Source organism: Nicotiana tomentosiformis, chromosome 1 (assembly GCF_000390325.3).
Source record: "Nicotiana tomentosiformis chromosome 1, ASM39032v3, whole genome shotgun sequence".
Taxonomy (NCBI): domain Eukaryota; kingdom Viridiplantae; phylum Streptophyta; class Magnoliopsida; order Solanales; family Solanaceae; genus Nicotiana; species Nicotiana tomentosiformis.
In genome coordinates this window covers 159,074,026-159,101,868 of record NC_090812.1, presented here as the reverse complement: position 1 = coordinate 159,101,868, position 27,843 = coordinate 159,074,026, and the positions used below count along the sequence as shown (strand labels likewise).

The 27,843-nt window shown below is 36.7% G+C and overlaps 1 protein-coding gene across 2 annotated transcripts; it reads left to right on the top strand.

Annotated features, from left to right (window-relative positions):
• Positions 1 to 20,160: 20,160 nt before the first annotated feature.
• On the top strand, positions 20,161 to 27,264 carry LOC104098658 (protein EMBRYONIC FLOWER 1). 2 transcript variants are annotated; one of them, XM_009605447.4, is made up of 7 exons: positions 20,161 to 20,411; positions 21,536 to 21,726; positions 22,379 to 22,788; positions 22,889 to 22,996; positions 23,082 to 24,469; positions 25,282 to 26,254; positions 26,379 to 27,264. In XM_009605447.4, exons 2-7 carry the CDS (start codon positions 21,560 to 21,562, stop codon positions 26,810 to 26,812), a joined length of 3,480 nt encoding a protein of 1,159 aa, XP_009603742.1. In that variant the 5' UTR covers positions 20,161 to 20,411; positions 21,536 to 21,559; the 3' UTR covers positions 26,813 to 27,264. The 2 variants fall into 2 exon arrangements, with proteins under 2 accessions (XP_009603742.1, XP_070048785.1); XM_070192684.1 differs by having other exon boundaries at positions 21,536 to 21,957.
• The last annotated feature ends 579 nt before the right edge of the window (positions 27,265 to 27,843 follow it).

The following is a 27,843-nucleotide window of genomic DNA, read 5'->3' as shown; positions in this document are numbered from 1 at the left end:
AGTTTGTAGTTGTTGGGCACATTGTGGCATCATATGAGATTTTTGGCAGTATCTGAGGTGGCTTATGAGTAGCTTATGCTGGGGGAGACAAGATTATTGGACCTGGGATCCGTGCGATCAGATTTATATGAAACATATTAAAGAGCAAATATTTTTATTTGGTTCATAAAGAGGTAATGGTTCTTGTCAGAAGGATAAACTCAATGATTTGTTGACTCGGTAGTTGGTTATGAATTTCTACACATTTCTTCCATAGTGGAAGCATTGCAAGAGTTGGAATAGGACTTATATGTGTCATGAGGTGTGTTGTGGGCATCAGATTCGTGGAATTTCGGCTATTGTTGTCGGAGGATGTTATTATGGTCATGTGAATTATGCGGTGCATGGTTTAAATTCAACAAAGGTATGCAATCCTGTATTGGTGCATCGTGTAGTGATTGGTACGGTGTTCGTATGTTGGAAACATGCCTGGTGGAGAATTCTGGAGGTTAGAATTGGGCTCTAAGGCTTATTTGCCCACAATAAAGGGGAATATCTTTAGATTGGCTCGAGCTAATGTGCTCAACTGAGTAGTGGTAGCACCGGAAGGTGCACGGAGTGTTAAATAGTGATTTCGGACAACTCTGCAGTAGTTCTTAGCACGTTCGAGGACGAATGTATATTTAAGTGGGAGAGAATGTAACGATCCAACCGGTCGTTTTGACTGTTAGAACCCTGTTCCCCTAAATAAGACTCCTCGTATGTGCTTTTACTAATTTATGACTTGCAGGGATGGTTGGTTCGGGATTTAGAAGTGTTCGGGTTGAAATCAGAGCACTTAATTCCTTAGTTGGCTTTAAAAAGGGCGAGTTTGACTTCGGTCAACATTTTTAGAAAACGACCTCGGAATCGGGATTTGATGGTTCCAATAGGTTTGTGTGATGAATTTGGACTTGGGTGTATGATCGGATCGGGTTTTGGATGACCCGTGAGCATTTCAGCGCCTATTATGGAAAGTTGGCATTTTGGAAGAATTTCATAAATTTAGGTTAAAGTGCATTTCAATATTATCGATGTCCGTTTGGGATTCTGAGACTGGGAATAGCTCTGTATGGTAATTCTGGTATTGGAAGCGCGTCTGGAAGTGGATTTGGATGTCCATAGGTCATTTTGGGGTCATTTGGCGAAAGTTGAAAATTTGGATAATTTTGAGAAGTTTGACCGAGAGAGGACTTTTTGATATCGGGGTCGGATTCCGATTCTGGATGTTAGAGTAGGTCCGTAATGTCGATTGTGACTTGTGTGTAAAATTTGAGGTCAGTCAGACGTGATTTGATAAGTTTTGGCGTCGAATGTAGAAGTTTGAAGTTCTAAACGTCATAAAGCTTGAATTGGGGTGTGATTCGTGGTTTTGATGTTGTTTGATGTGATTTGAGGCCTCGAGCAGGTTCGTGTTATGTATTGGGACTGGTTGGTACGATTGGACGGGGCCTCAGGGTGTGATTCGGGGTGGTTCCGGACCAAGTTTGGGTGTTTTGATGCTGTTGGTTGCTGGTTCTGGTGTTGTTCTTCGCATTCGCAAGACGACTCTCGTGTCCGCGAAGAAGGATTCTGTTGCTGGGACTTTGTTCTTCGGGTTTGCAAAGAGTCTCTCGCGTTCGCGAAGAAGCAATTTATGTTGTCTGTCGTTTGACTTCGAAAGCTTATATCTCTCAATCTATAACGAATCTGGAGATGATCCAAAAATGAAAGTTGTAGCCCTTGGTGTCTAGTATTCAGAAAGGTAAACCTTTTGTTATTTTGAGTTGTGTACAAAATGTTATGGTAGATACACTACAGACTATTCGGGAAGAGTTTGGAAATATCTGCTGCGCAGGGATGACTTTAGAAGCTTATATCTCGCAATCTACAATGAATTGGGAGATAAGAAACATATGAAAGTTATAGCCCTTGATGTCTAGTTTCCAGAAAGGCAAACCATTTGTAATATGGAGTTTTGTACAGAAAGTTATGACCAGTATACTAGAGACTATTTGAGAAGAGTTTGAAAATGGCTTTTGAGAATTATATTCATCGCGAACGCGAAGAAGGGTCGCCTGGGCAGTGTATAAGTGTATAAGTTTGCAAAAATGGGTTTGGATCATTTCATCTCATTTCCTTCATGGGATCCGACCTAGGAGCGATTTTGGAGCTCCATCTTCATCATCTATGTCAAGGTAAGTGATTCCTACCTATTGCAAGTTAAATACTTGGTTTATATACGAATTTAGGCGTGAAAATTTATGGAAATTAGTAGAAATTTGGGGTTTTGAAGAAAAATCTAGAAATTGATATTTTTGGATTTTTACCACGAAATTGGACATGAAATTTGGAATAAATGATAAAATCGAGTTTGTGGTGTTATGGGTAACGTTTATCTTCAAACAATTTCGGAATCTAGGCATGTGGGCCCGAGGGTAAATTTTACTGACTTTTCAAGAAGAGTTGGAAATTATTTAAATTGATTAATCATGGGTATTTGAACACATATTTATTGATTTGCACATTGTTTGTATAGTTTTGGATCGACAAACATCGGTGTGAGGTATTAGAGTGGCGTTGGAGCAGGGTATGGAGCTTTGGAGTGAGGTAAGTCTCTTGTTTAACCTTGTAAGAGGGAATTTACCCCATAGGTGATTTAAATTAATAATTGTTGCTAATTGTGGGGCTACGTACGCACGAGGAGACGAAGGTCCGTGCGTAGCTACTAATATTGCTATGTCCGGGTAGTTTAGGACTCAAATCATGAATTTCTTGTGATAATTGTATCCTTTATTTAATTAAAGTATTAGAATTGTACTGTAAGTTGTTAGAGAAAATATTAAGAGACTGAAATTTCACATATTTGCATTATTGCTCAAAATATTTGACTGTTAATGGAAATTGTACATCCTTATGTGATAATATTATAATATCTTTTCATTCCGTAGGATCATAAGAAAATGACCTCCTTTCTTGTGGAGCGGTCCAAACGTCTTGGCAGTATAGATGCATCTATGGATCGTGTCGCATGTCCCTCGGCAGTGTATACGACTCTCTGGATCGGGTCGTACGACCACTGCGGAAATCGTGCCTAATAACAATAATTACACGATATCTTGATATTTTATTGCAGCTTGTGAAGCTAATTGATAAATTGAGAATTTTTGGAATTGAAAGAATTAATTATTTCTGCTTATTAAGAAAATTATTGTTGTTCACAAAAATCATGTTTAATTAAATATTTCTATTTTAATATTATTGACCCTTAGTAAGTGACAAAGTCGACCTCTCGTCACTACTTCTTCGAGATTAGGCTTGATACTTACAAGGTACACGTTGTTTACGTACTCATGCTACACTTGCCACATATTTTTGTGCGGGTACATATATGTCTAACGGCCTTGTAGGCACAGAGGTGTGAATAATGCGGAAACTTAGGTGAGCTGCATTCTATATTATGATCCACAGCCAGTAGAGTCTCCTTCAAAGTTATTTATATTTTTCCTGTCTAATTTGTATTCCAGATAGTTGCTGTATTTTATTTTATATTCCTAGTAAATGCTTATGCACTTGTGACATCAGGTTTTGGGAGGCTTATGGGCTATTCTGTATTGAATTTGTTAAAAGTATTATTATTTACTCTGTAAATCCCCATTCTTTACTATGTATATTAAAGGAAAATATAATTTCAAAAGTAATAAAAATGAGAACCCAATTTAGTATTTATTGTTGGCTTGCCTGACAGTGGTGTCCGGCGCCATCATGACCTTAATGAATTTTGGGTCGTGACACAGGCAAAATTTCAGTTTTTTGGTCCTAAAATGCCAGAAACGAGGAACTGTCATGGCAAAGCAGTGACTTATTTTTCCTTAGGTCATTTTTGATGGGCCGAAAAATTTATAGGCGATTCGGGTTCGGTCACTAGGATACACGCACATGGCATGGGTTATAGCACACAAATATTTGGGACTCGAGTCGAATTCTAATTTTATTACTTTAAAACGCCAAAAATGAGGAACAATCATGGCGAAGTGGTGATTATTGTTCCTTAGGTCATTTTTAATGGGCCGGCAAAATTTTAGGCCATTCGAGTCCGGTCGCTCGGATGCATGCAGATGGCGTGGGCTATAGCACACGAAAATCTAGGAATCAGGCAGAAAAAATGAGGAACAATCACAGTGAAGCGGTGACTATTATTCTTTGGGTCGGTTTTGATGGGCCGAAATTTTTTTAGGCGATTCGAGACCAGTCGCCCAGATGTACAGATGGCGTGGCCTATAGCACACGAAAATCTGAGAATCAGTTGAAGTTCTAGTTTTATGGACCTAAAATACCAAAAAATGAAGAACGATCATAGTGAAGCGATGAATTGTTATTCCTTAGGTCATTTTTTATGGCCCGACAAAAGTTTACGGGATTGGGGTCTGTTCGCCAGTTTGCACATGACGAGCGCAAATCACAATACAAAATTAATGCTCGCTAGCAAAGATAGTATAGTTATGATTATCGTCTCCATAGTGATTGGATTTAAATAATGTTCAAGTAATTTCTGGCTTAATGCTATTCAGGATGATTAACACTTTGATTAGGATGATTAATAACTAAAATTAACTATGAAACGAAAAAAATTAAAAATTAATCACTGAAAGACAAGAGTTGAGCCAATACCGAAATATCAATGGGAGAAATAAGGGTCGTGACATGATAGGTGCAAGATAGCTATTGGGGATCCAACTCTTGTTCAATTCACACTAATGTTCAAATGATTCTCACGAATTCACTCGATGATTAATTCAAATGTTTAGTCAAGAATCCTTTCTCGATTAAATCTTAACTCTACAAGGTGAACTAATATAAGCAATGTGAAAATGTGCAATCATGTGTTAATGGATTAGTCATCAGGAAAATGTCTCTCGAATCTTCTCCTAACTTGATTTAATCAATAATTCAACAAGCTCTTTCGCTTACTTTATAGAATTATTGAATTAAACCAAACAAAATAATGCAAGATAATCACCACAATATTCCTCTTTTGATTAAATAAACTGGCGAATAAAGTTGCAAATAATTCAAAGCTCTATAAACGAATTCAAGCAAAGAACTAGAGTTAAAATCTATAAATATAAATCAAAACACCATATCCGTCAAACCCTAAGGGAAACTACTCCATAATCATGGAGGAAGTCATCACTAATAGAATTAAAGAGTAAAAATACATCAATCTAACGTTACAATCCAAACTCTCATATTGAATTGATGGAAATATGATGAAATCTTGTGTCTTGTAGCCTCCAATGCTCTCTAAAAGCTTCAAAGGTCAAAAGTCCTTTAAAAATTATGTTTTTGGTGTATTTATTCCATGTAGGAACGAGCCCGGATGAAACTACCCTTTCCAAGCTGAAACAGAAGAATACTCTGAGAAATTTGTACAGGCGCACCGTCCCTAGCGTCGTCCCATACGGTGTTGTAGTGGGAAGTTCAGAGAGCAGTTTCTGACAGGCACCAGCAATTTACACAGCCGAGCCACCCCATGCGACGCGAAAGTGTTAGTTTTCTAGAGTAATTTGGTTTCTTCACTTTTTGACATCCAAACTTGTCACCCGACCCCTGAACGCGATCCTAATATAATCCCTTGGGTTTTTACTTAGATTTCAAAGCTCCAAATTGTTCGATTTAGCTCCAGATTATCTTTTAACTCGGAATCACTTCCTAAAAGGCATAAAACATATAATAAATGCAATTCACTATCATTTAAGCTCAAACACAAGTAAAATGCAGTAATTAAAGTACAAACTATGACTAAAATACGGTTTTTAGCCTATAATCAACACCTCACACTTAAACCATTGCTCGTCCTCGAGCAATCAAACTGCACTTTACATATAGATGACCTTCTTATCAGACAACTTCCCTAACGCATCATGCCAATAATATTTAAAGTAGACTATGCACCCTATCATAACATCCTAGCCTCAAAACGTGACAGCATGCAAAGGATATCCCGACTTTGATTCAGACCCCGACTAGATGAATCAGTGGAGTTTCTTTACCACTTTCTTTTCATTGGTTTACAATTTAAAGTGTGGGGTGGGGATGTAAATATGTACATTTGTGTTTGTTTTCTTGTGTTTTGTTTGGAAACAAAATTGACTTTTCCCGACGATGGATTTCCTCGACTGTCTTCTTGAGGGATCAAAGTCGAAGAAAAAATATTATGCTTTTCTTAGGTAGTGTAACAATTATCCCTTGGTTTTTCTTTATGTTGTGGTTATTTTTCAAGGGTTTTACTTGAATCGGGTGTAGTTAGTTTTTCTTTTGTTAGGAAATTTGAAGTCTTGTGCCATGGTATTATATGGAGATGACTTTTCTTGACTTTTTTGTGCCTTGAGAGTAGTAAGTGCCTTAGTTGTGACACCTCGGCTCATCTCTTGACACATGTATAAGTGCCATAAAATATTTGATTTAGATGTTTCTTAACTACTTTGACTAGAGAGTCAGGATAGATCCGGTCCTAAGTAAGTTATGTGCCAACGTGTGTGTGAGATTTTGTTGATATTCTGTGCATGTCAGTTGATGTCTAGAACTTGACATGTATATTTGCAAAGCGAAATAGCAGTCTTGTTCAGTCTAGGAAGTGATATAGACATTTCTTTGTTGAACCAATTATATGTTGTGTATCTTAGTTAGCTCCTTTGAGTCTGTAATCCTACTTCTTTAGCAATCGCATTACAAGCCTGGCCCCTTGGTTTGAACTGACCATCTGTTTGAACCTTTTATCTCTCATGAGCACTTGAAACTGTTATGAGCTTGTTACGAGTTGAGTGGAGGTATGGTAGGCTTTTGAGCGGAGCTAAGAATATAATGTGCACTAGTTGAAAATTTGTGAGAGACACATGTAAGGGATTGAAAAAAGAAAAAGAAAAATCAATCAGAACTTTAAAAAAGAAAAAAAAGAGTTTGTATATGTAGTACAAAGAAAAAAATTAATTCCTTTCTAGTGGTAGTTCTCATCTTGTATGTGCTTAAAGAAATTGGGAGTTTGAGGTTATTATGTTATGAAGGTTGGGGTATGGTTCAACACAAGTGTGGGGTTTTAAAATGTACAATTGTATGTATTAACGTGCTCAGGGAGGTGTAGTGACTATATCTAAATGTATCATACCCGTCTCGCAACCTACATTACAACCAATTAAAGTCCTACTTGATCCTTGATTGAATGAGCTCAAATTAGTAGAGTACTACACTACGGGCAAGCCTATGGTACGTATTCTGTGGTGCATGAATTTTATTTCTGAGAGTGAGTTAATTCTTTCTATCTTGAATTCATATTTATTATTGAATTTTATTGTGTGTGGAACTACTCTTTATCTTTGGTGTGAGGGTACATGATTTGCGAAAAAAAGGTAATGTATTTGGCCTCTGTGTTAGAGTAGGTGAGCAGGTTTTTGGTAAATACGTGGTGTTTCTGCACACATCCATGCTGGAAGTTTTTTCTCTGCCTTCTTTGGGTACACCCCACACTTATCATGCTTACTCTTTCCAGCTCGTTCTTAGGGCCCCCATCGCTCCTTCCATCTTGAAGACCACCCTTTCTTCCCCCACTCTGAGCATAAGCTGCCTTTCCTGAATGTCCAGAATAGCTCTACTAGTAGCCAAGAAGGGTCTACCTAAAATCAGAGGGACCTCCTTATTCTCTTCCATTTTTACCATAATAAAGTCCACACGGAACACAAATTTATCCACCCGAACTAGCACATCTTTCACTTTTCCTTCAGGTATGATTGTGGTCTGATCCGCCAGCTGCAAGGACACGAGTATCAACCTGATATCTCCAATATCTCTCTCTAATTTCCTGAAAATAGACAAAGTCATAAGATTAACAGAAGCACATGAATCACACAAAGATTTTTCAAACTTAGTACTTCCTAAAGATCAAGGTATAGTAAAACTCCCTAGATCTCCACACTTTTGAGGGACCTTATTTTGCAGAATAGCACTACAATGCTCTGTGAGCTTGCCAACCGATGTCTCTTCCACTTTTTTCTTGTTGGACAATATCTCCTTCAAGAACTTAGCATAATATGGCATCTGAGAGAGCACCTATGTGAATGATATATTAACATGCACCTGCTTGAGCACATCTAGGAAATGCCCAAATTGTTTTTTCAGCTTTTCTCATCTCTACTTCTGAGAGAAAGTAGAGCAGGTATGTATTTGCTTTCCTCAGTCACCTCATTTATTGCATTCCCATCTTTCTTCTTTTTCTGAGCTTTAGCCTTCCCCTTCTTCTTCAGACTATAATCTACTACCCCTTCACCTTCTTGGATATTGCTTTTCTGCTCCTCCATAATCTCTACCTGTCTTTCAATCAACTCACCTATTTTCTTTGCCCTAGGATCCTCTAATACGTGCTCACTCCTCAAAGACACTTCATTTATTATATCTTTTGGATTTCTTTCAGTATCAGTAGGGATAGTTCCTAGAACTAGGGCTAGTTATCGGGCGGATCGAGCGGTTATTTACTCTTAACGGTTCGCCTTATCGGTTATCGACTTTTAAATGTATTAATCCGCTAGCCACCCGATAATATATCGGTCGGATTGGTATCGATTTAGCTATTATCGGGCGGGTATTGATTTAGATTGTGCCTTTTTAATTAGTAAATTATGTAATAAACCAAAGTAAAAATCTAAGACACACACAGAGAGAGAGCATTTCAGACCTGCACGAGTTCTAGCAGCAACAACACGTTTGAGACCTTTCTTCTTCAATGTAAAACTCGTTCCAATGAACAAGATTGATACCATTGCTAGAACTAACCCTCTACTATTCTTCGAAAACCCCATCCTCTCTCTGTCACTTCTTCTTACTTCTCCAATATATATACACAATCAAATACTCAATTTGGAAGAATAATTATTGCATTGTACCAGTAATTAGTAAATACCAGCAAAAATCCAATATTTCTTCAACTAACATAACAGTTAACACATCCTAACATGAAAATTACATCTGTCAAAATGAGTCCGGAATACAACTAGAGATAAAATAGAAATTTAAACATAAAATCTAGAACAAATGGAGACATCCAAAATACAACAACTACAACTAACGCCTAACAGTGCTTCAATTTCTACAACTTCAAAGTTCAAATAACTTGCAAGTTCTATTGGCTCCCAAGGATCCTTGTCACCCAACGCCATAGATCCTCCAACTAGTTCCACCGGTTAACTGTTAGAATTTAGAAACATTCAGTAACCACAATAGACATTTTAGCATGGCTTAAACATGAAACTAACTCAATAGAACATAACTACAAAGTTTATTATGAGTTCTGAGTAGTACCTCTCTCGGCATACGAGTCTTTGGAATGACTCTGCAATGGTAGAACCATTTATATTATTAATAACATTCAAGATATAACAAACTGCTAACATGTATGGTAAGCCTTTTTTGTGTGCTAAGAAATAAATTCTAACAGATTTATTAACAATGTATTACAATTCGAATTCTTACCAGATTTATTAACACTACACATTAATTACGGAAGGTTCTTTTCCATGGCTAGCTAAATCTGAAGAAAAAAATTAAAATAATAAGTTGTGCGATAAATATAAGCATATCCACAATACTTATATACAACAAATATAGCAACAATATTATTACCTTGTTCAAGCTGCTCGATTTTATCAAGATCTTCCTCAACACTAACAGATTGTTTTAATTTTTCATTTCGAAGCCAATCTTGAAGACACACTAGAGCTTGCACCAATTTAGGAGTTAATGAACTCCTAAATGAATCAAGAAGACGTCCTCCCGTACTAAATGCACATTCAGATGTCACACTTAAAACTGAAACATGTAATACATCACGAGCCATCTCCGCAAGAACAAGAAATCTAGCTGAGTTCAATTTCCACCAGAGAAGAACATCAAATTCTTTAGTGTCATCCTCAGTTTCTTCACCAAAATATTTATCTAACTCTGTTCTAGTATCCACACCTCCACTCCCACTTTTATATTTTTTTATATCTTTCATGAGTGATTCTAAAAGTCCTGTATTTTGGGTGCTTACTTGACTGCCAGAAAGCCCGGAAGTAGAAGTGTCCAGTGAAGAACAATCTGAAGATGAAGCAAGCACGATACCTTTTGAGCTGGACTTTACATACTCACTAAATAGTGAAGTCATGTACTTCTTCACTTCTGCTTGTATAGTTGCCCCAAAATATTCACCAAACATCTTTACAAGTGCATAGCCAACTGATTCGAGCTTGTAACGTGGATCCAAAATATATGAGATGAAAATTATCTTGTTCATTTTCCCTGGATCACCCCAATACTTATCAAACTTTTCTTTCATCTTCTTTGCCATTTCACTTAAAACTATATCTTCATTTGTTATCAATTGCTTCAACTAAACAGCAACCGCACAAATTTCAAGAATATGAATATTCGATGTAACATAACCTGATCCAGATATTTTCGAAGTAAGAAGATAGATGATTTCAAGAAACTTTGTAATTCACTTTACATTCTCCCAATCACTACTCAAAAATTCATATGTAGGAATTCCAAATTCAATATAAGAATGCTCAAGATAATGTCTCAGGCCAATTTCACTAGAAGCATAATGTGAAAATGCACTTTCAAATTCAACATCCCTACGCAACATCAAGTAGGTGGAATTCCACATAGTTGGAACATCCAAGCATAAAGTTTTTTTACAATTGAGTTTTTTATCATCAAAACATTCTTGAAACCTCTTCAACCTCGCAGGAGATTGCCTAACATATCTCACGGCATGCCTAACACATTCAATAGACACGGAAGATTCTTTTAAACCATCCTGGACCACAAGATTCATGATGTGAGTCATACATCTCACGTGAAGGTGATTACCGTTCATCAAATTAGTTCCTATTTTTGTTAATTGCTTAGACAATTCTTTTATTGTCATATCATTTGAGCTTGCATTATCAACTGTGATAGTGAAGATCTTATTTATCCCCCACTCACGTAAGCACATACCAATACCATTTGCCATATCTTCACCTTTATGACTAACAATAGGACAAAAATTAATTATTCTCTTATGCATATTCCATTCACTATTAATCCAATGGGCAGTGATACACATGTAATTGATTCTTTATATAGAAGTCCAGGTATCAGTGGTAATACATACTCTTTGTTTTCTTTCTATAAATGACCTCTTCAAATTTTGATTTTCTTTATTGAAAAGATCAAAACAATCCCTAGTTACAGTACTACGGGAAGGGATCCAAAAATAAGGTTGCACCACTTTCATAAAGTCTCTAAAACCTTCTTTCTCAACAAAGTTGAAAGGAAGCTCATAAACTATTACCATACGACATAACACCTTCTTCTTGATCAAATTTCCAAGTAACAACAGCTACGTCACCTTGACTACCCTCGGAACAGATTGAAAGCCTAAATTTGATTGTTTTTTTATAAACAATAGCAGGGTGTTTAGGAAACTTAAACATATAATAAAGAAGTACCGACGTATCTTAAAACAATACTCAACAAAGCAATAGTCACATTTTGCTTTTGTACTCCCTTCGGAAGTAATAATTTCTGTAAAATGATCCCACACAACAGAACTTTTTTTCTTTTTTGGTTATATTTGACTTCGTTGTTTCAGCTTGACTTATTGCATTTGAATTAGAAGCCCCACTTTCACCCGTCACCTTATCACTTTGTATATTTTCAGCCATGCTATGACTCACTACAACAAGAAAATAAAAGGAATGAAAATAACAAGTTCCTTAATGGATATTTAAACAGAAATTGTTAAACATCGATCTCAAAATAGCACAAGGTAGAGAAGGCAACATGTGGAATGTCAATTTCAGAAGAAATCTCAGTGATTTGAGATTCGTGAAATGGCTGAATACTTTGAGATGTTCTCTGATTTTAAAGGTGTAAACAACAGTGAGGACCCAATTTTTTTGGAAAGGGCAACTAGATGGTATCTTCACTATAAAAGCATGCTACAATATGTCTATGAATGAGGTGAACCATTCAGCAATCAATCCTTGGAAACAGATATATAATGCTTAAGCTCCTGGCAATGTTATTTGCCTAGAATACTAGGCAGATATTATTTGCATCTGAATATTCTGAAGACATCAACAAGAAAAGAAACTTACCATCTGTTACTCCGGCTATGGCGAGAGGGAGAGGCGAGACGACGAGTCGGCGAGGGGGAGAGGCGAGACTCGAGAGGGCAGTCCGCTGGGTTATGACTTGTTGTTGCTTATGAGATCTGACTTCTGAGGGAAATTAAGAATTTTAGATGTTAGGGTTCTAAAGTCTAATAGATTAATACTGGTCCAGTACTGGAAGTGGAAGTGTGGAAGGGATTTTTATTATTTAATATACATATGGATAAAAAAGAATTTTATATATATATATATATATATATATATATATATATATATATATATATATATATATATATATTCTTAACGGATTATCCGTTAAGAAAAATGAATAATCTGCCCCCAAACCGATAAGTCGTTATTAAAAAACTTTCAATCCCTAGGAGAGGGAGTTTTAAGTACCTTGGGTCTTTTATTCAGGGGGGTGGGGAGATTGATGAAGATGTCACGCATCATATTGGGGCGGGATGGATGAAATGGAGACTCGCTTTCAGTGTTTTGTGTGACAAGAAGGTGCCACAGAAACTTAAGGGTAAGTTCTATATAGTGGTAGTCAGGCCAACGATATTGTATGGGACTGAGTGTTGGCCAGTCAAGATCGCTCATATTCAGAAGTTGAAGGTAGCAGAGATGAGGATGTTGAGATGGATGTGCAGGCACACCAGGTTAGATATGATCAGAAATGAGGTTATTTGCGACAATGTGGGTGTGACCCCTATTGAGGACAAGATGCGGGAAGCGCGACTTAGGTAGTTTGGTCATGTGAGAAGGAGGAGCACAGACGCCCCAGTGAGGAATTGTGAGAGGTTGACATTGGAGGGACTACAGAGAGGTAGAGGTAGGCAAAATAAGAGGTGGGGAGAGGTGATTAGGCAAGACATGGCGCAACTTCAGTTGACCAAGCACATGACCCTTGATAGGAAGGTATGGAGGTCGAGGATTAGGGTAGTAGAGTAGGTAGTCTAGAGTATTCATAACAATAGTATTGGCACGCAGTTTTGCTTTCTGTTGGTAGTAGTTTTTTATGACTAACCGTTGTTTTCTTTCATTGTTGATTACCTTACTATCTGGTTAATTTTATTCTACTTTTATATGGATTCTTGGTACTGTCCCTTCTTGTCTATATTTTTATTAATTTGGTGCTTATGCTTTCCTAAGTCGAGGGTCTATTGGAAACAGACTCTCTATCCTCACAAGGTAGGGGTAAGGTCTGCATACACAATACCCTCCCCAGACCCCACGATATGGGATATTTACTAGGTATGTTGTTGTTGTTGTTGTTGTTATCCCCATCTATTAAACCGATAATCTAATACCACTAAGCCATTAATCCACTTTTGCGGTTTGGTTTTCGATTTTCGGTTTCGGTTCGGTTTTGAACACCCCTACCTGGAACCCTCTCAGACAATAGATTGACAAGTTTCCCCACCTGTCTTTCCAAGTTCCGAATGGTCATGCCTTATTCTCGCATAGTTGTAACTTGTTCTCGGATAGTTGTGCCATGAGTTTCAAGCCTCTCATCTGTCTAGGCCTTAATTAGATCTTCCATGCTAGATTGACTAGACTGTGGAGGTTGATATTACTGCCATTACTAATTTTGAAAACCTGGATCTCCATGTCCTTGGGGTCTGGAGTTATTCGGTTGTCATGCATTTGCAATACCACCTGGTGAACTCCAAGAAAAACCTAGGTGCCTCTGCCCCATAGAGTTAAAATTATTGCCACTTTGGTGTTGTCTCTGTCAAAGCTCCCTACAACACTTACCACTTCATCAGTAGTCGAGGCCTGACACTCATGTGTTGGATGACCCATTCCACAGAAATCACAGGCTGAAAATGGCTGGCTCTGGACTTTGGCTAAAGTTAACTTTCTTATCTCTCTGGTCATGATGTCTAGTTGTGCTTGCATTGATGTGTTAGAATCTTCTTGATGTACCACAACCTTTTTCCTTCTCTCGTTATCATCTACAGACCATTGATTTGCATCTTAGATGATTTATTTAGAATTGCAACAATCTCCTTAAGATTTTTCTTCATAAGAGGACCCCGAATGCGTTGTTTAGCGTCCTCCTACCAGAGGGTATCAGCCCATCCCAGAAATCTTGGAGTTACATCCACAAGTCTACTCCATGATGTTGACATCTTCTCACGATATTCTTAAATCTTTCTCATGCTTCAAACATCGTTTTTGTATCTTTCTACTCAAAGTTATGGATCTCTCTTCGAATTTTCCCTGCTTTTGCTGCTGAAAAATATTTTTGAAGGAACTTCTTTGTCATGTCTTCCCAGGTTTGAATTGACCCAGTCGGCAAACTCCGAAACCAACGCTTAGGATCTTCCCTAAGTGAAAAATAGAATGTCCTAAAGTATATAGCATATTTTGATACCCCGTTGTGCTGGAAGGTATTCATAATCTCATTGAAATCCATCAAATAAGTATTTGGATATTCGTTGGGTTTGCCTCGGAAGACACAATTATTCTGAATGGCCTGAAGTAACCCTTTCTTGATCTTAAAATTATTGGTTGCGATCATAGGAGGTCGCATACTAGATACTCCTTGGTTGTAGACTAGCCCGGCGTAGTCTTCCAGTGATCGTCCACACCTAGGCATGTTATTTTCAAATTCATCTTCAACTAGAGGTCGGTTCAGGTTGAATTTTCGTCCTCCATTCCCGTCAACCATTTTATCAGCTCTGAGAGCTTCCTCAGCAGCTGCATGTGCGGCTACTTCCTGTTGGGCTGCTTCCCGTGCAGCCAAATCAACTACCTCATTACTGTTTTTAGCCATGTTCTCTTGGGTTGAAGATTTCCCCAAGAATTTCCCTGTGAGATCTTTCTCTTTTTAACTGTCGCATACGCTTTTCCACCTCTGGATTGTATGGGATCACTTCTTTTGAAAAAGATCAAGTCATACACACATAACTTAACATGTTGCCTGCACATGAAAGAGAAAAAACGTGAAGAAAAAAATAAAATTGATTCCTGAATTAGCACCAAAAACTAATTTGAGCACTATTTATTGCCACTCCCCGGCAACGACATCAAAATTTGACGAGCGCAAAACATAACATGAAATTAATGCTCGCTAGTTAAAGATAGTATAGTTCTAATTATCATCTCCATAGGGATTGAGTTTAAATAATGGTCAAGTAATTTATAGCTTAACACTATTCAGGATGATTAACACGTGGGTTGGGATGATTAATAACTAAAATTAACTATGAAACGAAAACAATTAACAATTGATCACTGAAAGACAAGAGTTGAGCAACACCAAAATATCAATGAGAGAAATAAGAGTCGTGACAGGATAGGTGCAAGATAGCTATTTGGGATCCAGTTCTAGTTCAATTCACTCTAATGTTCTAATGATTCTCACAAATTCACTTGATGATTAATTTAAACGTGTAGTCAAGATTAAATCTTAACTCTACGAGGTGAACTAATATAAGCACTGTGAAAATATGCAAGCATGCGTTAGTAGATTAGTCTTCAAAAAAAAGTCTCTCGAATATTCTCCTAACTTGATTTAATCAATAATTCAATAAGCTTTTTCGATTATTTAAGAGAATAACTTAATTAAATCAAACAAAATAATGCAAGATAATTACCACAATATTCCTCTTTCTATCAAATAAACTGGTGAATAAAGTTGCAAATAATTCAAAGCTCCATAAACGAATTCAAGAAAAGAACTAGAGTTAAAATCTACAAATATCAATCAAAACACCATATCCTTCAAACACTAAGGGAAACTAATCAATAATCATGGAGGAAGTCATCACAAATAGAATTAAAGAGTAAGAAAACCTCAATCTAACGTTACAATCCAAACTCCTGTACTGAATTGATGGAAAGATGATGAATTCTTGTGTCTTGTAACCTCCAATTCTCTCCAAAAGCTTCCAAGGTCAAAAGTCCTCTAAAAATCGTGTCAGGCGTGTCACACCTAGCGCCGCCCCATGCAGTGTTGTAGTGGGGAAGTTCAAAGAGCAGTTTCTGACAGGCAACAACAATTTGCACAACCGCCCCGTCCCATGCGGTGTGGCAGTGTTAGCTTTTCAGAGTAATTTGTTCTCTTCACTTTCTGATATCCAGACTTGGCTCCCGACCTCCGAATGCGATCCCAATTTTAATCCTTTGGGCTTGCTCAGACTTCAAAGCTCTAAATTATTCGATTTAGCTCAAGATTATCTTTTTAACTCGGAATCACTTCATGTAAGGTATAAAACACATAATAAGTACAATTCACTATCATTTAATCTCAAACACAAGTAAAATACAGTAATTAGAGTGCAAACTATGACCAAAATACGGGTTTCTAGCCTACCATCAACATACACATAGCGTGGGCTATAACACACAAAAATCTGAGAATCAGATCGATTTTTAGTTTTATGACCTTAAAACGCCAAAAATGAAGAATGATCATGGCAAAGCGATGACTTATTGTTCCTTAGGTCATTTGTTTTGGGCCGGCAAAACTTTTAGGTGATTCGGGTCTGGTCGCCCCGATGCACTCATATAGTGTGGTCTATAGTACACTAAAACCTTAAAATCGGGCGGAATTCCAGTTTTATGGCCCTAAAACACCAAAAATAATGATGAACGATCATGGAGAAGCGGTCACTATTGTTCCTTAGGTCGTTTTTTATGGTCCGAAAATTTTTTAGCCGATTCAAGTATGGGCGCCCGAATGCATGCAAATGGCGTGGACTATAGCACATGAAAATATGGGAATCGGATGAAATTCTAGTTTTATGGCCCTATAACGCAAAAAAATGAGCAACGGTCATGGCGAAGCGGTGACTATTGTTCCTTAGGTCGATTTTGATGAGCCGGCAAAATTTTAGACGATTCGGGTCGTCCTAGTATACTAGTATATAACCTCTTTCAATTACAGATACTTCTCTCTCTATCCAATGTTATCTCTCTCAAAGCTCGATTGATTTCGCTTACAAATACTTAGTAGAATCTGTAGATTAATCTTAGATTCGCTAAGCTTACATAACCGACCCTTTGAAATTTCTCTATTATTATAAAAAAGAATACAGACGAAGAAGAAAACGGTACACGTTTATTGGTAGGTTTTTGGGTATTCAAATAACTTGAATGGAGACGTATTTTGGAAAAGTTTGAAAATTTTAGGTAGAAAACAATACATCTTAGATGGTCGAAACTTGGACTGCATAAGTGGAAATATTCAGTTGCCTATTATTTTTTATTTTTTCCAAAATTAGTCTATGATCATGTGCAGGTTAATGGGCATGTTCGCTTGTAGTTCTATTTCCCTCGTGCACGATAGAGAGAATTCGGAATAAGATATATTTACAATAATTTTTTTAGTATGACATATTTGCAACAGATTTTTAAAAAATTACATTTCAAGAACTTATCGGATCTTATAATTAAGAAGTTTGTTCAAGGGTTATCTTACTTTTTGAAGAAAGAGAATGGGTTTAATATGTTCTAACACATATGTTCTTTTCCTCATTTTTTTTGTTTAACTTTATAACTGCAAAAGATTCTAACCATCTTATTTTTTTCTTAAAAGAATTTGGTTTGATATAGAATAATTTAGAAGTGAAAGTCATGCACTATAGACAATTAATTGCTTTGTTTTTGCTTCTCATGTTGTTTGGTAGTAAATTCGGATTGATGAAGGAAAATTTTACATTGAGGGTAGAAGGGCTAAAATATCCTTTCATAATAGTAAATTCTATACTCAAAACTCAAACTCAAAATCTATTTAAGAATAGATAAATACTTACTATTCCATGCAACATCTGCAAAAGTGAAGGAAAAAGAATACTAATATATAGTATTATTAGTTTTCTGTCACATCATTGGCTTTTCGTGGTAATACATAGGACAAAGTACTTTTGTTGTTGAGCATAATTATTTAGAAAAATCATTCGTTTAGCTTTCTTGTACAGAAGAGTACCGTAAGAATCATTTATGATTTATTGGGACCTAGTGAGAAGGCAAATAAAATGGATGATAAGAATAATAAAAAATATCAAAATTATAAGTTTCCTAGTATTCATATTCTTTTGCACTTATTGTAAGAATTATTGCAAGACAAAATGTTTCTTCAAATAAAAAGAAAGAGCATGTACGTACAACCTACAAGGGCGGACCTAGTAGTATATGCGTGGGTTCATTTGAATTCATAATTTTTATTCTAGATCAGAATTTATCTCTATAAGACCCGCTAGAATTGCTGAAAATATTGAATTACGAAACCATAACTCAAATACTGTGATAAATACTTTAGTGATTGAAACCCGAATCCTAAATCCATAAAATTAAAATTCTAAACCCGTCCCGATATACATATACAGATAAGGCTATAAGAATATAAGGCTATAAGAATAGTTAATGATGAACTCCCTCAGTTTTACTAAAATGAATGAATAGTTTAGAATCTGATTCTTTTTCGTGAAAAAATGGCCACTTATCTAATTTGGAAACTTAAGTAATTATCTAAAAGACATATTATCATAGACGATCTATAACAAACAAAAATAACAATAACTATGTTTCAATCCCAAATAGCAATTATTATTATAGAGAATCTATAACGAATTATATAAATTTATAGTTATAGGTTTAGTTACTACCAAAAAGAAGTAAGTCAAGGTGGCAGTTAATTAATATAAACCTTGTAATTACATTCGCTATGTTACATGAATGATATTTTACAATTTGAAAATCTATATCCTTTTATTAAACATCACTTTTTAATGCGTGTTATGATCTACCTATCGATATTTCAATAATCTATTTGTTGGTTTATATAATTAGTTGGCTACCTTGTATAACCCAGACCTATTGATCGAGGAGCTCGGGAATGGAGCAAAAAAAAAAAAACGAGTCAGAGAACGGATGTAAGTCAATTCTGGCCCTGCTAGGGAAAGGAAGCAAACCCTTGCTCGACGTAGGGTAGAGTAACTATTTTATATATTCTGAAGAAGTATACTGACACAATAATCTTTTATATATATTTTAATAAAACTTAACCGGTTGTACTTGAATTTATAGTTAATATATATCAAGCTTGACATGAATAGTATTCTATAGCCATAAGTCAATTACTCACAGTATTAAAAAAAAAATATACTGTTTATTGACAAAATACAAACTAAATTTAAAAATCTTAATCGTTGTTAATTACACGAAGTTTTGTTCTTCCTTGATGTTTAGTATGGTGCACGCATCACATTTTTAGAGGCAAATCTGTTGCATGCACAAAACAAACATGGTCAAAACAGAATATATTCACGAAAAATACGTGATATATAAGAATGTCATAAAAAGAATAAAAGCTACTATGAATTATATACACCATCCATGTAATAATTTTTTACATATCATGTCATTTTTACCTGTTATAATATTTTATAAAAACTTATCTATAAATATCTTTTGATAAACATAAAAATATAAAAAAATATTTTATGTTGTCGGTATATTAACTTAAAGTTGAGAGAAAAATAAAGAAATTATCCAAAACCCTAATCAAATGTTTTTTTTTTTTATTTTAAATTTTGTATTGGGTCCCACAACTTACAGGTTCTATTTTGTGCCTTACGTTTTCAGCAAGTTGTTCCCCTCTATTCAAGATTAGGGTTATCCACCCTCTTTACCCCTCCCCCCTTTTTTACCCCCCACCTCCGCAAAAATAAAGAAAAAACATTAGGGTTCTTAACCACGCGCCAACGTGGCCGCGTCAAAACGGATCACTCATATCACCCCTAAGTGCGTGGCATCTGTCCTCAGACAAGGATACCCACCCACTAACCCTACCTTCACTCCCGGCGCGTATAACACACGCGTAAGACTCATTTTTTACTAGGGTTTCAAAAATGTAGCATAGTTGTCACATTCCAATTGGTCAGTCTCTTTCACTCTCCTCTGTCTGTACACAATGCAAATCTCAAGAATCAGATAGATAAAAAGTTAAAAACTTTAAAAAACCTCAACACTTACTCCTCTTTCCTATTCTCTCTCTACAGCTTCATCTCAAAGCAAAATAAACCTAAAAAGGGTTTCGCTTTCATTTCGCACTCCCAATTCTTCTCATTTTTCTACAAATCACTTCAAGAAAATTGTACAATTGGCTTCATTTCAGTTTCTTATTTACAAAGTTAGTCGCTTTATTATCAGCCGTGGGAAAAAAATATTCTGGGTTTTTCTGATCTGAGCTTTCGATTTAAGAGAAAGGTAAGTTTTTTTTAAAAATATTTAGTTTCTGATTATTGGGTATTTTATGTAAGCTGATTTGCTATATGGTCTTTGTTTTTTAACCCGATTTTTAGCTGATTCTTTGGACATCAAATGATTCCCGTACGTTTTAAGTATTTCTTTCTTTCTTTCTTTTTTTCCTTTTTATTTATTTGGTTGGTTGGTTTATTTTCCTCGTCTTCTTTTACCGTGCTTATTAAGGTTGTAGCTTTCGATTTGCTTTTAGGTTTATGCTTAGCTTATCGAGATAATTGGGTACTAGCAAAACCCTAATTTTGATTTTGATTTTTAAGCATAATTAATTTGTTAGGTATATGTATAATTTTATGTGAATTGTGGGAACTAATATAATTAGTTCTCTCCTTTTAGCTTTGTAATTAAGTCTATATCTGGGGAGTGAAGTCAGCATTTTGCATAAACCCTAGAATGACCATAAATAATTGACCTTGTTATATGTATTCTTATAATGCATGTTGATTTTAAAATTGTTGATGGGAAAAGATTGAATTTTGCTTTCCTTTAGATTAGGGTTTCTAGCATGTGTTCAATTAGAAATTGCAGTGTGTTTTGTTTCCTTCTTCTTTTCATTATCAAAAAAGAAATTGCAGTGTGTTATTCCCTAAAAGGAGTCATGTCATGGATATTCGACATGGTAATTATGCTACAATTTAACTTAATGTTTATACTATTGGTGTATTTTAACCTGTGGTAGTAGTGGTAGTAGGTAACTTACCTTATTTTCCATTGCTACTTGTTCTTTTTTACCAAGTGACGTATAGTTTATCTTTTGGTGACCTGATAAACTCTTACTATTATTATCTGGCACTGCCATTTGGTTTTTTATGAACTAAAATTTTCTGGTATCTGGCTTGAGCTGTTGCATGTATGCTCCTTAATTAAGTACCTTAAGCATGATTTGATGATAAAGTTCCAATCTTTTAAGTGTACGCAAACACATAAAGGCCCATATGTATTTCAGTAGTACTGCAGATGCAAAAGGCAAAATACATTTTGTCTACCTGATAAATATCTTCTTCTGAATAATCATAGCTGTTTGAAGTACTTTCTCTTTGAGTATCTAACCTGATTTTTTCTTTTTTTAGGCTTTTAGTTGTTCTCCCTTTTACATGGAGAAAAGTATCATAGCAGTGGAAGAAACTTCTCAAGCAAGTTATATCAATACTTCTGTGTCGAAATCTTTGGGATCGGTCATACAAATTGAATCAATATCTATAGACCTTGATATTCCTATGCCAAAGAAAGTGGAAGGGAACTGCCAACATTTTTCAATACGGTGAGTCTCTAATCTGTACAGTTTGTCTTGTTATGTTTTCTTATTTAAGTTTCTGTTTCACCTTTCCGTTATGCTATCTTCGTTGTTGACTTGATTTACAAGCCGATTCTTTTGTCTTGCATATTGATGGTCATCTTATGGATACTCCCTTATGGTATAGACAAATAGACAAAGCGTCTGATAGCAGATATTGGTTCAATAAAAAAGAACACTGCTATACTCGGGATTCATGTGAGTTCCCTTTTCTTCCTTTTGCATAGAAAAGTGACGGAAAAGCTCATGAAATACCCTTACTATCCATGGTTGATAAATGTGTACTCGTACACATCGGATAGTGTGGAAAGTTTTGTGAAGATCTATATCTGGTTTTACTAATTAATATGTTCGAAATTTAAAGTTGGATGAATCGTGCAGTGGCACATGTCACATTAACTGTATTGTATGTTGAACTTTTTCATCGCGGTTAGCAGCTTTCACAAGCTCAGGATTGAGTAAAACCAAACAATCACTTGGGATATTGTCTTTCAGTGAGTTTATGCTGCCACGTCTTTTTAGCCAACTCCTATGTTCTCTGTGGCTTATAGTACGATTTCTATAGTCTGATCTCTTTCGGTGGATATCTTCTTGACTACATTTCTTATGCTGAATACAGTGGATATGTTGCTGAGATGAGAAAAAGGGACAGGAAAATTTGTTCACCTTTTGCATCAACCAGTGACTGCAGTACTACTTCTGAGGAGCAGCTTCCTCCTCTAGATGTTCCCAAATTTAGGTGGTGGCGATGCAAAAATTGCATTCACGAGATTGGTACAGAAAGTGCAGGAGAAGAGAGTGGGATCCTTTCTTCAAGCTGCAGAAGTAGATTGATCTCTGCAAACATGGCTTCTACTAGTGCTATGGCAAATGTATTGCCAGAGACAAAGCATGAGTTAACTTCACGAAAAAGTGGCAGAAACAAAGCTATTATTGATAATTCTCCCAATACCAGTAGTGACTATGACTTCTTTTGTAAACCGAACAAAGGAAGGTGCACTGTAGTTGAAGACAAAGCTGTCACAACTGGTATATTCTTTAATAATTCATTTACATATTTTGGGTATTTTATTCATTTAGGATGATAATAATTTCTACCTATGTGTTTATAATCCTTATTGCTTTTCAGGCAACAGAACTGGTTCAGGAAATGTTAGAAATATGACCGGATATCCAACTATTGAGGTAGCAATATCTAAAGAACACTCAAGTCAAGAAATAGATACAAAGAGCCCAGGTAATTCTATAGCATTATTTTTTGGATATGTGTTAATTGATTGTCAATTTTAAATTAACCAGAGCTCTTTTGGTTTCCAAAACAGCTGCTAATCTCTCAAACAACAGCATACGAGTTGCAATCTCTGACTCAACCCTGTCAGCGGGTAAAATTGTTTCTCATAGAAATCTCCACATAAGTGCGAATGATGTAAGTGCTGATATTAGTCCAGAAAAAGAAATGGATTCTCCAAATGATGGACAGAGCAAAGCCTCAATGGCTTTCAAGGGATCTGATGTACCAGGTAGCAACGGTAAAGCTCTTCAAACTAGCAAGATAAAACTAAGCAGGCTACCTTCCCTTGAATTGAGAGATTATGATGAAACATCTTCAAGAAGTGACATAATTTTGGCTGAAAAAGGACAGTGTGATTTGCACAATCATATTCCAAACGATCTACCGCGTCGAAAAACTCGAAAGGTGCGTCTGTTGACTGATATATTGGGTGGACAAGTCAATTTGGAGACTAGGCATGCCAAAGCAGAGCGTAATTCATCGAGTACGACGCCCTCTGTGCCTTCTGAGCTAGATACAGTTGGTGCTCCTAAGGATAAGGGATCCTTTCAGAAGAAGAGGAAGTTGTCTCAAGAAGATGACAGCAATCTGTCGGAGATGAGCATACAATGTAATGTGGCCAAACGGGTCAGGTCCTTTCATGAAATTGATGGTTCACGTTCAGATGAGAAGGAATCTGACGGAGAAGGTATACCGAGTGGCACCAAAAATCTGCGAATTAAGCATAGAAATGGTATAAATAAAAAGAAAAACAAGCAGCTTCGACCTGTCGGTGGATATTCTCCTGAAATGCCCTGGCAGGATACAACCATGGAAGATTTTGGTTCAAAGGGATATGGTGCTGTGAATAGCTTCATTCATTCTACGCAAAGGGATGGGAAATTTGAACCTCATTTAAGTAGTTATCAGTCATTGGTAGGAACAGACAGAGACTCTGATTTGTGTTGGAACAGTAATAAGTTTCCTGAAGTTGGATGTGTTCCGTCAACTCTTATGCATCCGGACAATAATTTCCCGGGGGAAAGTTCAACCAGGAGGAAAAATCTCGTGCCTGTGACAACTGATATGGAAATGGTGACCTCTCAGCCAACGCATGAATTATCTGACAAAGTAAGGCTAGACCTGTCTTTGAACAGCTTCAGATATTCTGACAAACATGCTGAGAATGATATTACCCAAAGCAGAAATATGACAAACTGGCCATTCATTCTGCATAAGGGAAATAAGAGTAGCGATCTTCGAGGGAAAGATAATACTCTTGTCGAACAGTCAAATGTGCCTAAATCAGGTCAATCTTCAAGGAAAGGAGTGATATATGACCTCAACCAGGGAATTTCCCAGACATCATCAATGTGGCAAGAGATTCAAAGCTCTCCAATTCTCCTTCAGAAGGGGAACCTTCATGTTCCCGATATAATGGTACTGGTTTATTTCTGTGTTTTACTTGAGCTTCCCTTTTGTTTGCGATGATTTAGTTTCCTCCCCCTCCCTCCATTATTTCTGAGGATCTATATCAAATGGAAACATTGCTTTTCTTTGGTTGCTCAGGCTATAAAGTAAAGCTTTCTCGAGTATAGTTTTTCTTTACATGTGACTGCCTGCAGAGAAATTTGCCATTGCCTTCAAAGTCAATGCTACTTTATTCAGATTTATATGATGGAAAAGCAAAAATATTGATAATAAACTAGCAACGATGTCTTAAATAGACTTGAAATCCATATTGTAGCAAGATTAAGTCTTTTATTAGGCAAAAGAAAAAAAGGAAAGTCTATGTCCTTCGTCTCTTACATATCAGATTGACTATTTTTATCTGCCAAATGGGAATGAGGGAGGTTTACAGGCTTCTGTCTCGAAAACTTGTTCTTGATATCTTAGAAGACTGCCAATTTGATGAAAGAACATCAAACGTCAAAAAGGTAAGAAGAAATGGTATTCACTTTAGACAGCCACGTCTCGCTTTTCTTTTAATTTCTTTTTATGTTCTTAAGCTACTGAAGTTAGTGAAGTGACTAGCTGAATATCCTGTCTGGATATCAAGAGACAATATCAAAAAGAAGATATTGTTATGTTTACCGGAATGGTTATGCTTAATACTACTCTATAAGTGCGGCTTATTGTTCTATTTTTGTGGTGTTTCATGAAATTTGTAGAGTAAGTCAATGCAACTTATTAGCACAAACTTTAAGGTAACTTCTTGTAGTCAGAGAAGTCACAGGGATTTGCCTTTGCAGGAAATGCCTCGTCGGCATAACAAAGAAAATCTTAACGAATTTCTAGAGCGTTCAGATGTAATTAAGCATCAAAGAAATCAACATTCTGAGAAGGCTTTAGAACGAGGGTTGTCAGATGATATACCAATGGAAATTGTGGAGCTAATGGCAAAGAACCAGTACGAGAGGGGTCTTACTGAGACCAAAACCAAATGCATGATGGAAAGAACTGATGGTATTGCAAGGCCGCATACTGAGATACGTGAGAGTGAAGCAGTGACATGGTCACGTCCTGGTGTAATTAGTTTCCATCCAGCTAATGCGAAAACAAACACTGATGTTGGAGCAAGCAGAGGAAGCACCCTCCAATTCTCTCATGTTAAGAGGAACCACCTCGGGATGGCCCAGGTTGAAAGAATGCCGGTCAAACTGTTTGGTACTTTTCCACAAACTCAACAAGAATTATCTAGTGGAGGGCACGGTTCTGATATGCATGCCATGCATATCAGATCCGGTTTTCAGTGTGGTGAAGAAGCAAACCCTCTATGGTTTTCAACTGTGCAGAACACGCCGTTAGGACATGGACTTGCACAGAAATCCATTGGTCAGCCAAATGACAAAATGATCCAGAAAGGGAGGACTATCAGCGACATAAAGAGTGGTGATGTGAGAATGCAGAATGAGCCTCATCTTCGTTTACCCGAATCAGGAGGCAATGTGGATTTGAACGTGAAAAGTATGGGGTCTTTAGATCCTTATAATAATGAGACAATCCCGGCTATGCAGTTACTCAGCCTTATGGACCGAAGGATGCCGCCATCTACTCCTCCTTTCAATCTGGATGCAAACAAGCTCCGAGAGAAACCTTTTTCTCCGTGCAGTTATCACCCGAGGTTTCATATGGATGGTAAGCAGAGTATTCTCAACGGGTCATATTTATCACATCATCAGTTTAAGGAGTCTACCGGGGTACACCCTGGTGGTCATTTTGCAGGTTAGAGCTCAAGATAATCTTTCTTTTCCTTTTTAGAATATTTCATCTTCACTTCCTGTACATTAATTGGTTCATCGGCATTCCGTGTGTAAATGAAACAAACTCTAATAAGCTTAGTTTACAGATCAAATATCTTTCAAGTCTCGAGGACAAGAGAAATCAAGAAAATCTCATGCACCTTCTCGATGTGGTGGAAGCAAACCGGAGAGATTTGTGTCTTCAAATGGACTGCTAAGCATGACTCAACATTCTTATCCTGAGAAGGATGAGCAAAACAGAATTCTTGGCACATCAAGTTCTCGGGTGCTTCCGCTGCAGGATCATAATGCTTCAAAATTCTTTGACCTGGAGGGCAACTGTAATGCCAGAGCTATATTGCCAGTCAACGGAAGTAATGTTTGCAGCCTTAACCGTAACCCTGCTGAATTTAGTGTTCCAGAAGAAGGGAACCCCTTCACCAGGAGTGTAAAGGATCCAAAAATTGGGAAGAAGCGAAAGCAGCGGAGAATTACAAAGGAAAAAGAAGGGAGACTACCATCATTAGGCCGTGCATTGTGAATGCCACCAATTACCTATCTTTGTTTGCTGTGGAGACTCAATTCTGCTGAAAGCACACCTCCTAATTATGCTCGGGTATATCAGCTTTTCTTATGGTTCGTGAGATTCATAGGGCATGGTTAATGCTGGTTGGTTTCCCAGCATATACTTTAATTTACTAAAGCAGCTAAAGTTTTCAGGGTAAAATACTCTATGATAATAAGAAATGTATCAAAATGTTCAGAAACTTTGAATAGAGTTATACTCTGGACACAAACTTGAACTGATTCAAGAAACCGGAGTTCTTGATTCCGGATCTTGATCCAGCTTGCAGGCATGGTGAATTCTAGATAACTTGTGTGTTGTTGCGCTTCTGTTGTCAAAATAAATAAGCTTAAAATGTGTATCTTTTGTATGTCCCAAGCATGTTGAACAGAGACAATATGAGATGGTACCTTCTATTTTCTGGTATATATTCTGTTGTGTCTCTTTTAATTTTCTTATAGCGGACTCTATCTAGTGTGAGTTTTAAGCTCTAGAGATGATGGTTGCAAGCTTGTAGCTTTTATAATATGCAATTGGATACTCTTGGATGTTTTTTTCCTTCAAAATTCTTAAGTGGAAAATATGGCTGGCCATAAAAAGGGAAGTCCGGTGCACTAAGCTCCCGCTATGCGCGGAGTCCGGGAAAGAGCCGGACTACAAAGGTCTATTGTATGCAGTTTTACCCTTCATTTCTGCAAGAGGCTATTTTCATGACTCGAACCCGTAACTTCCTGATCACATGGCAACAACTTTACCAGTCAATTTCGCGGCCATACACTTACAATTTCAAAGTAATACTAATGCGGAGGCTTATTTCTTGGAACATTTGTTCCTTGTAATTAACTCAATTGAAACACTTTGATGGTGGTCTCTTAAATTTTCTTGTTAGTTAGAATAACAAACATTCAAAGGTAAATATTATATAGGGATAATTTCACTTTTGATCCCTCGATTATTGGTAAATTCTAATTTTGGTCCTTGTGTACATATATTACCTTGAATTTAGT

Coding starts and splice junctions, on each gene's coding strand:
- LOC104098658 (XM_009605447.4), top strand. CDS start 21,560: ATGGAGAAAAGTATCATAGCAGTGGAAGAAACTTCTCAAGCAAGTTAT. Junction 22,789..22,888: donor AGACAAAGCTGTCACAACTG/GTATATTCTTTA, acceptor ATTGCTTTTCAG/GCAACAGAACTGGTTCAGGA. Junction 24,470..25,281: donor TTCATGTTCCCGATATAATG/GTACTGGTTTAT, acceptor TTGCCTTTGCAG/GAAATGCCTCGTCGGCATAA.